The sequence below is a fragment of the Muntiacus reevesi genome, chromosome 4 (assembly GCF_963930625.1).
Source record: "Muntiacus reevesi chromosome 4, mMunRee1.1, whole genome shotgun sequence".
NCBI classification, from domain to species: domain Eukaryota; kingdom Metazoa; phylum Chordata; class Mammalia; order Artiodactyla; family Cervidae; genus Muntiacus; species Muntiacus reevesi.
The window spans coordinates 127,033,558-127,048,624 of NC_089252.1; the positions used below are offsets into that span (position 1 = coordinate 127,033,558).

The 15,067-nt window shown below is 34.4% G+C and overlaps 1 protein-coding gene across 8 annotated transcripts in view; it reads right to left on the minus strand.

Moving 5' to 3' along the window:
* The window catches only part of PPP1R12A (protein phosphatase 1 regulatory subunit 12A), a 156,024-nt gene that overhangs the window by 51,201 nt on the left and 89,756 nt on the right, over positions 1–15,067 (minus strand). For all 8 annotated transcript variants that reach the window (XM_065934138.1, XM_065934140.1, XM_065934137.1 and 5 more), the window contains exons 4-8: positions 12,443–12,602; positions 7,592–7,736; positions 6,197–6,271; positions 5,067–5,155; positions 4,743–4,900 (exon numbers count right to left, since the gene is read on the minus strand). In XM_065934138.1, coding sequence (XP_065790210.1) covers positions 4,743–4,900; positions 5,067–5,155; positions 6,197–6,271; positions 7,592–7,736; positions 12,443–12,602 — 627 coding nt within the window. The remainder of the gene's footprint in view (positions 1–4,742; positions 4,901–5,066; positions 5,156–6,196; positions 6,272–7,591; positions 7,737–12,442; positions 12,603–15,067) is intronic.

Sequence of the window (15,067 nt, forward strand, 5' to 3'; positions counted from 1 at the left end):
ATAGCTTTTCATATAAACTGAATGAGCTAAACTCAGTCTAATAAGCTTTTTTTCTCATTGTTAAATCTCTTTTCATTCAACAGAAGCTAAGCCTACTCAGCATAATTAAGTACAATTCATGTATACTCTTAATTAAACCATCCACCTGGGAAACAATCCATTTAACTGGAGAGATTAATTCAATGAATATTTATTAAGTGCCTAATACCTCAAACACTGGTCCTAGGCGCTGGGAATATATCAGTCAATGAAAAGACAAAATAACTGCATAAAGCTTATAGTCTGGAAGGAGAAATAAAGTTCAGCGTATTTTTTTGCATTTTCTCCTTTTTTCTATTTTTCTCTAGGTTTAAAAATTTGTTTTGTATTATTGAAATAAATATATCAAAGAATGTATATGCACATATACAAACATTTATGGTTGGTTTACTAATGAAACAAAACCCAGGTATCCATCATTCAACTTAAGTAAACATTATCAATGTTATTGAAGCCCTTTATATTCATTTAACTTCAATGAAGAATAAAAACTTCATGTCCTAAAGGAAAAAAAAAAAAAACAACTAAAAGCAAAACTATGCTTCCCTTTCCTCATTCCCTCAACTACCTCTCAAATGTTTATAAATCATTTGGAAGGAAATTAAACTTTTGGTTGAGTACCTATTTTCAATCTGATTTATATGAAACTGATTTAAAGCTGGTTTTGTAAATATATAACTAAAGAAAATCCAGCAAAATAGTTATTTAACATAAAATAGTTTCCCAAGGAAACAACACTGCAAAAAGAAAAAAGAAACAGTTTAGAAATTGTCAGGTCAAGCTGCAGCTCTACAGGGAAATGACTGCTTTCTCAAGCTTGCCAAATAAAGTATGATAAAGCCTTGTTGATATTAAGAGTGAGAGAGAAGGAACCATACAGCATTTACATGGGTTAATTCTTGAGATAGAGTCAAATTTTCCTGGCACAACTAGCTACTAGCAACAGGAAGAACACAATTATCAAGTACAATGCTTCAGAGAAACATTTAAAGTTAGCTTGCTGAGAAACTCAGCAGTGACTGGTACGCTTAAACTTCAAATTGGATGCGGAACATGTGTAAATCCAAGGTTGATTCATGTCAGTGTATGGCAAAAACCACTACAATATCGTATATTAGCCTCTAACTAATAAAAATAAAAGGAAAAAACCAAAACAAAACAAACTCATTCTTGCCCCCAGATCTATTGGGAACAGGGCTCCACTGCTTGTGAGGCACTGTACTTTCCCAATTCACGGACTGTTTCCCCTTGAATAAAGGACATCTGACCTGTTTAAAAAAAAAACAACTTCAAATTGGGAACTAACATAATACAATTTGATGGTAATTAGTTCTAAACTATCCAGATAACCTAGTCTAATTCTTTCCATTCTAGAGACAAGGAAATTTCAACCAAAAGGTCAGGAGATTTGCTAGTTAGCAGTGTCTAATACTGAGAGTTTGTATCTTGTTGCTGTTTAGTCGCATCAGATTCTGCGACCCTGTGGACTGTAGTCTGCCAGACTCCTACGTCCAAGGAATTTTTCTGGCAAGAATACTGGAGTGGGTTGCCATTTCCTTCTTCCGGGGATCTTCCTGACCCAGGGATAGAACCCGTGTTTCCTGCTTGGCAGGTAAATTGTTTAAAAAAAAACTGCTATTTAGAAAGGCTGAGAAGACTGTATGCTAATTTGAACAGGTAAGCTGTACAAGAAAATTTCGTATCATTTTTTATATCCTCCAAGTTGGATTCCATTGTGTATGCTTTGTTCTTTCTTCAGACCTCTTTAACTTCAGACTGGAGTTGAGCAGAAACATGGCTTAGTCCTTTCCCCTCAAATCATTCTCAGGCTCCAGACAAGGAGCTGGACCTCTGAGAAATTTTAAGTGGCAATGGAAGTTTTTAACTCTGGAGGCTTTTCAGGAGTATATAAGAACAAGGAACAAGCTGCTCCTCTCTCAGCTCTTTCCAGGAGTCAGACCCTAAGCAGATTGAAAGGCACTGAAACATTAATCACCCTGGGAGGCAGGTGAATCCCTGGGGATTGGTGATGAGACGCTGCAGCATCACCATAATCCACACTGGGATAGGTCCTGTCCTGTCCTCCAACCTGGAAGCTGCTTTGAATCAAACCACATTCTCATGAGAGCTCTTTGGGATCCTTGAGCATCTGAAGAGCATCCGAACCTGAAAGCTGTGGAAAAATGAGCTGGCAGGAGGATTCTTTACCACTGAGGCACCAGGGAAGCCCAGTGAGTTGTATAGAAGGGATCAACTAAGAAAAAATTAGGTAACAAAATCTCTGAGATATCTGGACTTTCAGTTCTTGAACTTTTCTATATGAGCTGGGAGATCTGCATGCTAGCCTTGGTGTACACGTGCATGTAGCTTGATTTGTAAGGATGTATTTTACTAGAGGACAGAAGAGCCTACTATGTTGGACTCTATGAGGTCAAAAAGAGTCAGACATGACTTAGGCTGAACAACAACAAAATTTCACTAGAGACCAGGGGCCAAAGCATATCTCACAGAGAGGAGATTAACTACGTAAAAATAATTCAAATACTTGTATTTGAGTCAGTTTAAATTTCAATGGTGTCATTTTATCTTTCAAATGAACTGAACAAATTTAACTGAAGTATTATTAGATAAACATGTACATTAATCATATTTAAATGAGTAACTATAATTTTATACAATATATGAAAATTAATATTTATTACAGAGTAATTATTATATAGTACCCATGTAAAGCAGGTACCATTACCCTGATTTCACAGAGAAATCCGATAAAATAACTTACATCCACAACTACATGCATGAATCAGTTCATGTTCTTGAACACTGTACGTGCTGATTTTCATATAATTTGCTTTCATAATTAGAAATATTTTAATTAGCATGTTATACAAATAAATTTTAATAGTCAATGACTACCTGTTGTTCTGCTTCCAATTTTACTTATACTACTGTGTCATCAAGGCAAAAGATATGCTGACTTACCTGACCAGCAATGTGACAGCAATAAATAAAAAATTATCAATAAATCCCTAGAGACTAAAATCTAGTCATTTATAAACCTCAAAAACTCGTGTATTTCCAAAAAATAATTTACTTGTAGTACTAGTAAGTTCAAGAAAATAAAGAAATTCATAACATATCACCTGGCAACAAAGCTAGCCTGTACCTAGTTGGCAGTATCTTGTTTTTAATGGGAAACAGAAATAACAATATGTTCCTTGACATGTTTATTTAGTAAACTTTAACTTCTCACATTTTCTTGGAGAAAATATTTTGCTGAGTGAGTAAAAATAGTCTGATTCAAAACTGCTGTTGTTGAGTCCATAGGAAACAAGGGGAGTTTAAGGGATTCTAGGGCTCCTTTGTGTTTATCACTTGATCACCAAATTAGTCCTGAGATTATGATGACAGTTTTGCATTGATAAAAATCTTAATGGAAATGAAATACTATTTCTGGTAAATATGTTAAAATGCCGAAATTCCAGGTTACACAAATCAAAGATGGCAATACTGGAATCTCAAACTCTTCAGAAGTTTTGAGTGATTAGGTGGTAAAGAATAAAAGCAATTCAGTGAACAAAATTTATAAAAATGTGAGCCAGAGGAAAAAAATGCAGAAACTGTACCCTTGATAATAAAGAGGATTTAAATTGTTAGAGTAAAACAACCTGACAGCATCTGAGAAAAATGAAAATATGACTCAATGATCCAACTTTTCAGTATATCTGTTAAGAGATCCTCTTGGACATAATATACAGGGAGATAATTATAAAATGACTGCTCTGGGACTGTTTACAATAAAACATTGGAAATTAGGCTAATTTTTTATCAAAAAGGAAGTCAATGTATTTAATGAATATTATACAACAACTGAAGGGATAGATTACATATGAAAAGATACAGACAGAAACAAAATTTTAAGTAAAAAAAGCAAGCTGCATAACGATTTCTAGGGTACAAAATAAAAACACAAAACAACCTTATAATTACTATATACTATTTTTGAATGTAAGATAAGAGTATGATAATGGATTAGGAGATTCAGGAAAAAACTCATGATAGTTATTTGGGAAAGAAAGGAAAGAGATGTAGACTAGGGTGATGATTAAAGAAGACAACAGTTTTAATTTTATTAAAAGAAAATTAAAAACAAATACAGCTAAAAGTCAATAGCTATTTCGTTTTGGTAGTCTGAGTATGAATGTTTATTATATTTTTCTGTATCTTTAAAATTTCTCAAAACAAAATAAATTTCCCCACACGTCTACAGGAAAAAGTCTTGGGACTCAGTCCCAACTTTCTAAAACTTTAGTATTACTCAGGAAATATTTGGGAGCCAGCTTCCTGTATTTGGGTCTCAGAAAGCAGCAGGAACATTCTTGAATTGCTGGGAACCCACCTAACCCTATCTGTACAACCCAAAAGGAGTCTTAGAAACCTCTTCATCTTCTTCAAACTTAAAAATATAGGTCAGTAAAACACAGAGGTGATCAAGAGCATCCAGGTAATTAGAGAATGATAAAATCACAACTATACTTAAAATCCCAACACTCCTGAAAGGTAATTTACAGGCTTGTTGCTGGCTTGGCAGGGATCTTAAATAGCATGTCAGTCTGAAAGGTTTCAAAATTAAATTCTGACCTCATCTTATTTTACACTTCCTCAAAATTTCACTGAAAATCCTTTTATCCTTCACATTTTACCTGTTTCAGCTTCTGATTCTGAGTCATCTTCCTCATCTTCTTCACTAGAGCAACTAGATTCATCTTTCTTTCCTTCTTCTTCATCATCAACCTTTTCTTGTTCCAGAGATTCAATACGGGATGCATTTTTCTCAGGCTCAATAATCAGTGTCTCTTTGCTGTAAAAGGAAAAAAAGCCTTAAAACAATTATAAAAACAAAAGGTCAAAATATAATATAAATGTATTAATTTTTCTCAGAACCACAAAATCTAATAATCATATCTGTGGCTATCATGCCAGCTCATTTAAAAAAATAACAAAATCTACTTTAATATTTTACTTACTTTTTAAAGGTCTTCTGTGACTGATTATTATCCATATTTGCTGTTGATTCAATTAGTGGAGATTTCTTTTCCCGTTTTTCACTATGGAGCTTTATAAAAGTTATGCAAAGAAAAATAAGAACACTATTAAAAATAATATTAATCAGCAAAATACAGAATTTAAAATAGCAACAAAGTAGGTTCCCAAACACTAAATGAAAACAAAACAGACAGAACAAAGATTTAAATTTTACCTAAAAAGAAAAGGGCTTGGATAAAGAATAAAAAAGAACTAGGCAGTTAAAAATCTCCACAAAGGAAACTTCTCTGGTGGTCCCATGGTTAAGATTCCACCCTTCTGTACAGAAGGCACAGGTTCAGTTCCTGGTCAAGGAACTAAGATATGCTATGCAGCCAAAAAAAAAAACCGGGGGGTGGGGGGGGCGCTCCACAAAGGATTAAGTTGGATTTTTTTTTTAAAAGCTCCCTCCAACTTTAGTTTACTGAAAAAGCCAGAGTCCATTAATCATTTAGGATGTCTGATAATACTTAAACAACTGCTTCCTAGTTATGTAACTGTTTGCTTTTCTAGGGTATGCTATTTTTGAAATCTGAGATTTTATAGTCTCCACCTTCTAAGCAAACTTCCTTATGAAATAAAAAAAAAATTACTGAGAACATACACATTATACAGGGCTTCCCCGGTGGCTCAGTAAGTAAAAAATCCACCCACAATGCAGAGAAAGGGGTTTGATCCCTAGGTTGGGAAGTTCCCCTGGAGGAGGGCATGGCAACCCACTTCAGTATTCCTGCCTGGAGAATCCCATGGACAGAGGATCCTGGCGGGCTACAGTCCATGGGGTCTCAGGATTGGACACAAATTAGCAACTGAGCACACATGCACATAAATTATCTAAGTATTCCTTTGGGAAGGGGAGGCTAGAGAAATGGGGGAAAAAACAACACAAAAGGCTAAAAAATACCACCACTACTCCTTTATTCTCATTTACTGTCATTTAATTTGTTTGCTGAGAATAACTTAAAACCAAACAGTACAAAATATTATAAGAACACCTTTTCAACTGTCTGAAATCAATGTTATATGGGAATTCGCCAATAGAGACAATTTTTAGATAAGTCATCAAACGTACCAGATTTTGTTTCTTTTGCAAATCTTCTAGATATCCTAAAATGTCTTCATCTGCTACATCAAAGGCTGTCTGGCCCTACACAGAAAACAAAGGGTTGATGATGATAAAAAGTTGTCAATAAATTATGCCCTCAGTGATCCTCCATAATTCTACAGAAAGAATTAGGTAATTTTTTTTTATAGTAGGTACAAAACATGGTACAAATGACTTGAAGTAGATAAATGAAAAATCCATGTGAGGAAGAAGCAAATGATATACATCCCCTTACTTATTTTGGTAACAGCTTTATTGATCTATATAGTTCACATACAAGTCAACTATTTAAAGTATCCAATTCAATGGTTTTTAGTATATCCACATGTTTTACAACCATTACCACAACCAGTTTTAGAACATTTTCATCATCCTCAAAATAAATGACATACCCACTGCCATCTCCTCACCATTCCTCCTTGCTCACCCAGTCTAAGACAACCACTAACGTACTTGCTGTTACTGTAGATTCTTGTTACTATACTTATTCTGGACATTTCATACCAAAGGAATCCTACAGTATATAGTCCTTTGCGATTGGCTTCCTTTACTTTACATACTGTCTTCAAGGTTCTTCCATGTTGCAGCAAGTATCCATTTCATTCTTTTTTTAATTGCTGAATAATATTTCATTGTATGATACACCACAGTTTGATAATTTATTCACTGGCTGATGGACTTCTGCATCTGCCTTTGCTTTTCTGGTATATAATGAATAACATTGCTATGAACATTTGTATACAAGTTTTTGTATGGACATCTGTTTTAATTTTTTTGGGTATAACAGCTACAAGCAGAATTACTGGGTCATGTAGTAACTCCAAGTTTGCCTTTTTGAAATCTTATTTCTATTTTACCGCCATAAAAATTAATTAAATTCTTACTAGAGTAATAAATATATGCATCTCAAATATACTTAAAAGTTCAGCTAGTCACAGGTATGACTTAGTTTCAAAAATCAGTACAGGTGAACATCTGTCAATCTGTTTTTATTCACAGTGGAAAAGACAATTTTAAAGAGCTGGTGGCCAAAAATAGTAAGAATTTTTCCTATTGCCAACTTAGTCCTTACAATAATCCTACTGGTACAAGTTTCCAGAACACCAGAAAGTTCATTGCTTAGAATATATTCTACCTTACACATTTGCAAAATTTTCTTAACTTATGAGTTTTTAAATATAAAATCAATGGAAGCGCCTAAATCACCTCACAAGTAGCTGGAAAAGACTTAATAATAAAAATGAATAAACGATTGACAATTACAAAAAACACAATTATATAATTTATAGTCTCACAATATTTTAAAGACTAAAACTGTATTTTTAAAAGTTAAAATGTTTAAGGTACATTTAAAAGGCTTACCACTTTGTTGACCATCTCCATATCACATAGATTGTCCACTAAAATCCGACATGCTTCTTCTTTACCCCAATGAGCTGCAGCATGAAGAGGTGTCCAGCCATCATAATCTTTAATATTAACATCATAGCCTGCCTGTATTAAAAGTCTAAACAAATTACAGTGAATTAGATAATCATTAAAATCTAGAAATAAGTGAACATAATCAAAAGCTATATACCATGCACTTAAACAAAAATTTGCAATATATTTCTTTTCATAGTTTGAAATTTCTCCTCCCCTCAACAAATTAACTAGGCAAAAGAAAGTAATTCTCAGGAAACACTGGAATAGAGAATCTTGAGTTACTGCCATAATAATGAATTCAGTTTTAATTAATTCCTCATAATTATTCCTCTTACTGACTGTGTCTTATGGTTTGGTATGACACTGATTCTTATTAAGATGTTTCTAACTGAAATTTTCACAGGGAAGTCTATAATTTTTCAGAACTACTAGATCAATTTGTATGTTAAACTGATTTATTGTAGGAAATAGCTTCCATATGATATATCATCTCAGGCTGAACACGTTCTCAAAATATGGGATCAAACAAATTTGGAGTGTTATTGTTGCTTTGCAGTTAAGGAACTGGTTTGGGCAAGTTTTCATGAACCTTTATGATCTACCACTGGAAATTTTCACAGGAAAATGACAATCTGTTAGAAACAAAACAAAGCAGAACAAATATTCTGAGGGGTTGAGTCTACTTTCTGTAGCAGTAGAAAGCAAATATTCTAATCATCAACAAAGCTAAAAACAGGAATACATTTTAATACAATGCAAAAAGTTGCATAAATGTTAGTATGCCCTTCTAACTATATATTGATATCAACCTTTATTTAGAAATTAAGCTCATAAGAGATCAAAGAATGGGTCTATAAATTGCACACAGCACAGCCCCACACACAAAGGCGAACACTAAATACCTCATAACTCAAATCTGGTTAACCTTTACCTTACTTTCCAAGATGTTGACCTTGAGAAGGGCTTCTTTTTACCTACAGGAGGTGGTAGTGATAGCTAACATATAATCATTTATTTATGTTTAAGAACTGATTTCTCTATTTCCTAACAATATCTAAAGATGTTTCTATTTATGGCTCCATAGTGGAACCATCTAAAGAACTTGTTTAAAAAAAAAGAAAAAAAGATTCCCCAGCTCCACCCCAGTTCCACTGAATTAACCAGTATTTTGGGAGATGGGCCCTGTCAATCTGTATTTTTAATAAGTCTTCCATATGACCTCACATCACTGCCTGTTTCTGATTGCAGATCAACATTTAAGAGCCACTGATCTAAAAAACAGGCTAGAAGATGTAAGTCTGAAGCTTTAAGTTAAAAAAATATGGGTACTAAAACATACATCATCAGATATTAACAGGGAAAAATAAAAATATATCCACCATTAGGAAATATGAACTATAACAATGTTAAACATCCTGAGTGGTATTCTAAGTACTGGGGAGTCTGTGTGGAGAGAAAGGTAGAAACATTTCCCCCTCCCCCCTTCCAAACATAAGGCTCTCTATATGCCAGGCCATGCAAGGATACTCCAAAAATAAAAGATAGTACTTATTATACTCAAGGAACTTCTAATGGAGGACAAAAGTCAAGTAAAACAACAATCAAGCCTCACAGACAGGTTCTATGGTGAAGCTGCCTTAGAAGTACAGGGCTGAAAATCCTAAAAGTCAGCTGAAAGGGGCTGTGTGTGTTTGGAGGAAGGGGATAAAGGGGGAGATAGCAAGATCTGAAATGGATCTCTTCTATTTATTTTTGATTTCATATTTTCTTTCCTAAGTAATATATGCCCAAGTTTCAAAAATAAAAAATAAATGACTATATAGGAAAGTCACTTTCCCATTGCTGACCTTTAGCCAACCAGCTTCAACTCCCCATAGATAATCATACTATTTTTTATTAGATCCTTATAGAGAGATTTTAGGCATATATAAACAGATACAACGTAAATTAAAAAAATAAACAAACACAAATGAGGCATAGTTCTATTCTTGGCTTGACACTTAACACATCCTATTGCTGCTTTCATATATTAAGTAGTGTTTTAATCATTATAGAGTATTCTAGTGAAAGGATATATCATAATCTAGGCAATCATTATCCTACTCCAATCGTAAACAATGCTGCTAGCACATACCTTATTTCCTAAGGGAGAGTAAGAATATCTGTAAAAAAAATTCCCAGAGGTAATGCTGCTAAACCAAAGGATAACTGTCACTTTGGTAAAATTTGCTCAATAGTCCTTTTTAGTTCTACCAATAACGTAAGAGTGCCTTTTCCCAACTTTGCCAACACTGTGCCAAACATTTTGATCTTTGCCAGCACAGTAGATGGAAAATGATGATTCATTGCAGCTTTATCTGCAATTATTATGAATGAGGCTGAGCTTTTTTTCCCATAGACTGAAGAGCCTTGAACTGAGTCAAAGGATCAAAAGGAATTTAATTCCAAATTGAAGAGATGGTGAATGAAGGTATCTAGATAGAAATAAGAGTATGCATTAAGACATCATGACAGAACTTAAAGAGGATATATATAGTTGGACTCATGCATGCCTGAGGATCAGTGGTAGCAGCTTAGCTTGAAAGAGAAACCAATGGCCAGATGACTAATGGTCTTATGTGCTAGGCTGAAGAGTTTAAAATTCATCACAATTTCTGCTAAGAATCTTAACGAAGAACGTTAAGAGCCTGGATAACTGAATTACAAACACCACTTGGAAGCAGTCTAGAAATCCATTTAACAGGGCAATTCAGTACTCATATGTATGTTCACAGAAACAAGATTTTAAGAAACAAAATTATCTTCACCATATGTAATACTCTATGATATTTTGAATTCTTTTCTTTTAAATGCTATTTGCAATTCACTAAGTTCATTTCATGACCCACACTAATGGGCCTTGAAAATTTGGAAAAGTTTTGTACTAGAGAGAAACAGATGAGACAAGGAAACTAATTAAGAGTTAAATGTACCATTCTAGGAGAAGGCTTAAGTTCCTCAAGTGAGTAGAGATTGAAATAGGAGGAAATCTGGAATAACAGACCCACTTAAACTTCTTCACTGTTTTTACTGAAGAAGGGGAATAAGGAGGATGGATTTATATTAGAGGCGCAGGTGGAACAAATGCAACATAAAGGATGCAGGAGATTTTGCTGAGGGCCAGTCTTATTAGCTTTCACATACATATAACAAAAGTTATGCAATGAATTCTGTTTTTTATATAGTTGCCAACACCTTTGCATTGCATAAGAAAAAACCAAAACACAAATTTATTGTGACATAAAGGAGCTTTTCCTAAGGATATCTGTTGGTCAATAAGTAAGTCCCCTACATACGAATCTTTAAGTTTCGAACTTTCAAAGATGTGAACATGTATTCACATGCCCAATCACAGAAGTTAGTTCATGTGTCTGGCACAGACTACCATGTGTGTGCATCCACTACAAGTGGTTGGCTTCTGAGGACTTTACCATCCAATACTGTATATGATACAGCAGTACAGTACCTTTATTTCAAGCCTGGATTCCAGAAGCAAGCGTAAAAGCAGCATTGATGTACCTGGTACTGCTAAGAAGTACCAAGCAATAACAAAGGAACAAAAGTGACAGTGATTAGAGTGGAGTGAGGTGAAAACATGGAACTGGAGGCCCAGAGAAAGGACGAAGAGAGACAAGAGGAACAAGTTAACGGAAGCACCGAAGCAATTCACGACACAGGAAATGGCAAGGGGAGTTTCTTCATCTGAGGAGGCACGGGTAGCTTTTGAGTCACAGGCCCCGAATGTTAACAGGACAGGAAGGTTGCAGCAGCTGTCCAGAATGCCATCCAGTGCTACCGTGTGATCTACAACAAGAGAAAAAGAGCTACTACCCAGACAACACTGGGTCCTTTTTTCAAGAGGGTAGAGAGAATTGAATCCAGCAAGCAGAACCTGGGCCGTCAACGTCAAACACGAGTGCAGCCTGTCCTCTGCCTCCTGCTGCTGCTGATCCTTCAGCTCTCCCATCTCCTACCTCTGCTCCCTCCTCAGGTCAGCAGCTTCCTGTCTGCTCACTCAGTGCCCGCCCTGTATGCCAGCTACTGTGTTGTACTACTATACTTTTTCAAGGTATTGTACTGTAAGATTAAAAACATTTTATTTCTTGCTCATCTTTATGTATTATTTACATGAAAAGTATCATAAATCTATTAAGTACAGTACTAGATTGTGTTAGTTGGGTACCTGGGCTAACTCTATTGGACTTACAAATTGGTGTTATGAATGCACTCTTGGAACAGAACTTGTTCATATATAGGGGACTTACTGTATAGTCTAAGTTGCTTATGGTTTAATATTATGCTAATAGCACTCTGAATTCCAGTGCTCACATAGTGAAAATCTTAAAAAGAAAAAAAGAAAAAAAATCAGACAAATTTTATGTAAGTAAATAATCAGTACAAATCACGCTTTCAGAATTTGATAGTATGTATTATACACAACATTGTTCTTAGTTTCCGTATCCAGAGCCCACCTATCTGGGAACCTCAAAGTGACTCTTAATAATTTACCAGACCAGAAGGTAATGGTTGTCTGACACTTAAATTTTACTGATCAGAAAACTGCAATGGAAAAAAACAACAGGAGAATAATAAAAATTTGAGAATGAAAGAACTTCAGAAACAAAACAATAACATTGAACATTCAAGTAATTTTCAAAAACTGTTTCAAAATAATGTTAGCAGGTATCTTAAAAAAGGAAAAATGAAATAAAACAAAGCAGAAAAACAACTGTGAGAAGCAATACTTACTTTAAAACTTCTGTATAGCCCTTGGCGGCTGCAACGTGAAGTGCTGTACCTCCAGACTTTGCATGCCGGACATCATTTATATGACCACTATTTAACCACTGTCTGGCATCTCTAAGCATTATTCGTTCCTCTTCTTTTCGAGCTGCTTCTATATCAACCCCTGATATGATAAAAATAACTTTTTATTTTTTTCTCTATAGAAAATGCTTTTGTTTGGAAATAAAATTATCTAAATCATTTTAAGTGAAAATTAAAAGTGATATTATATTTTTGAAAACTAGGTTGCTTAGAACATGCTGGTTAAAGAAATGAGGGAATACTGTAGATATTTTATTAACATTTTTTGTTGACTATTTAATTTTTGTCCTTACAATATTTTTTTGGCTTTTTTTTTAAAACCTTTTCTGCTTATTCCTTTTGTTTTTGAATATTTGAACATTCCCCAAGGTATATCTTCCTTTGGTCTAAAGAACAAATTTTTTTTTTAAACACTCTTATATATATTTGTCTCAATTTTCTATCCACCTGCTTTGACTAGTTCTCTAAACTCTAGCCTAGTAGGTATAAATGTTTATTGAACACCAACTTGGAGGTCCTGTCTTCATGTAAAATTTAAGAGGCCTTAAGACAGATTATTTTTTTTTTACCAACACAGTACACTGTTCATACCATTAGTATCAGTTTTATAATTTTAATAATAAGTTACACAGATGTTTATTCATTTAAAAGCCTGAAGCACTGTGCTAGGTTGAGGTGATAAGAGGAGGGGAATTCAGAATGGAATAGAACCTTCAAAGAGCTCAACATTCTAAGAAAAAAAACTAAAAGAGAAAAGCTAATCCTGAAATTCTTCAGTAATCTCATGTTATCTTATGTTTTCAAATGCTATTTAAAAACCAGCACATACCATATCATTTACACTCTAGAAGATCGTAAGTTTTAAGATATTTTAAAAAGGTGAAGATACTGCCTTTTTATCTTCTATCCCCATCATCTGGATGGGTACCTGATATAAAGTAAAAAGGATCAGTAAACGTTTACTAAATGAATACTGTTTAGTTGCTAAGTAGTGTCCGATTCTTTTGCAACCCTAAGGACTGCAGTCTACCAGGCTCCTCTGTCCATGGGATTCCCCGGGCAAGAATAATGGAGTGGGTTGCCAGTTCCTTCTCCCGGGGATCTTCCTGATCCAGGTTTTGAATCGGAGTCGCCTGCATTAGCAGGAGGGTATTTCTTTACGCTGAGCCACCAGGGAAGCCTTAGGTTCCAACACTTGCCCAGAAACCTGGAGGCCATCCTTAATCCCTCCCCTTACCTTATTTCCAGCCCTCATCCAATTAGTCGGCAGATTTTGAGTTGCCACCTCCTAGAATGTCTTTTAATGGCTCCTTATGCTATTTTAATTCATGTCTTATGTCTCACACTTTGATGACTACAGCTGGCCCTTAATTCATTCACCTCAGTCCCTTCTGAGTCATTCCCCATATGATCACAAGACTGGTTTTTCTATATCAAAATATGATCATCTCACTTTTCTGTAAAAACCTGTCAGTGACTGCTAAGCTCCTATAAGACAAAGCTCAAGCTCTTGAGTGTAGTGTACAAAGCCATTTATGCATTGGTCTCAAGGCACCTTTAGTCTCTAGCCTTCCTCCTCTATCACCACCCAGTGTTCTAACCATCTAGGATCTTCACATAGGTCAAGTACACCGTGCTATTGTGCAAGCTGTTATCCTCCACCTGGAATGTATCCTTATCTTGCTTGCTTTATTTATTCAAGACACAACTGAACTGTTGAACTGAAGCTCAATCTTAAAAAAGCAGGCAAAAATGGAAAAGTATTTTTAAAATCCAAAGATTACAGAAGTACCAGCTAAAGTCATCTTGAAACTAGAGATCTTATTACTACACATGAAAGAAACTCACAATAAGACTTTCCAAACTGACTTGATAAAACAATTACATATACAATACATAACAAATAAAACCCATTATCTTTATTTACAAAGCATCACCATTTCGATAAAGAAGCAATTTTATACATTATAAATTTCCTATCAAAAGATAAACAGCCCAACTTATTGAAGATGTCTTCTAATGTTATTCATAAAAGTAATTATAAGGCTGCAACTGTAATACATAAGAATAATCTTTCTACTAAATGACTTTTCTCAGACTGATTTATTTTCTTATGCTTTTTTTTTTTTACTATGTTATTTTAAAACATGAACGTATTTATTATCTTTATCCCTTTTCTCTTTACCATCTTAAACAACCTGACTGTTACTGTCTTTTATTATTCTAAATTTCCTCTGGACTTGAAATAAATGAAATATCTACTTCTTACTTTTGGCTTTATCTAATTTCATGCTATCTTTACCTTATTACAAAGCAATTACCCTCTGCTGCCACCAAATTGTGCCTTTATATAAATTATATATAAAAACAACTCAAGTCTAAAATTTAAGTATATGTGAAGGGAAATTTCTTATGTTTAAGTAAATTCAGTTATCAAAAAACCTAACAACAATTTTCTTGCTTTTAACAATCTTTTTAAAAATACCAATGATTAGAGCGATGGACAATTACATTTTTTTAAACCTCATCGGACAATATAATATATAT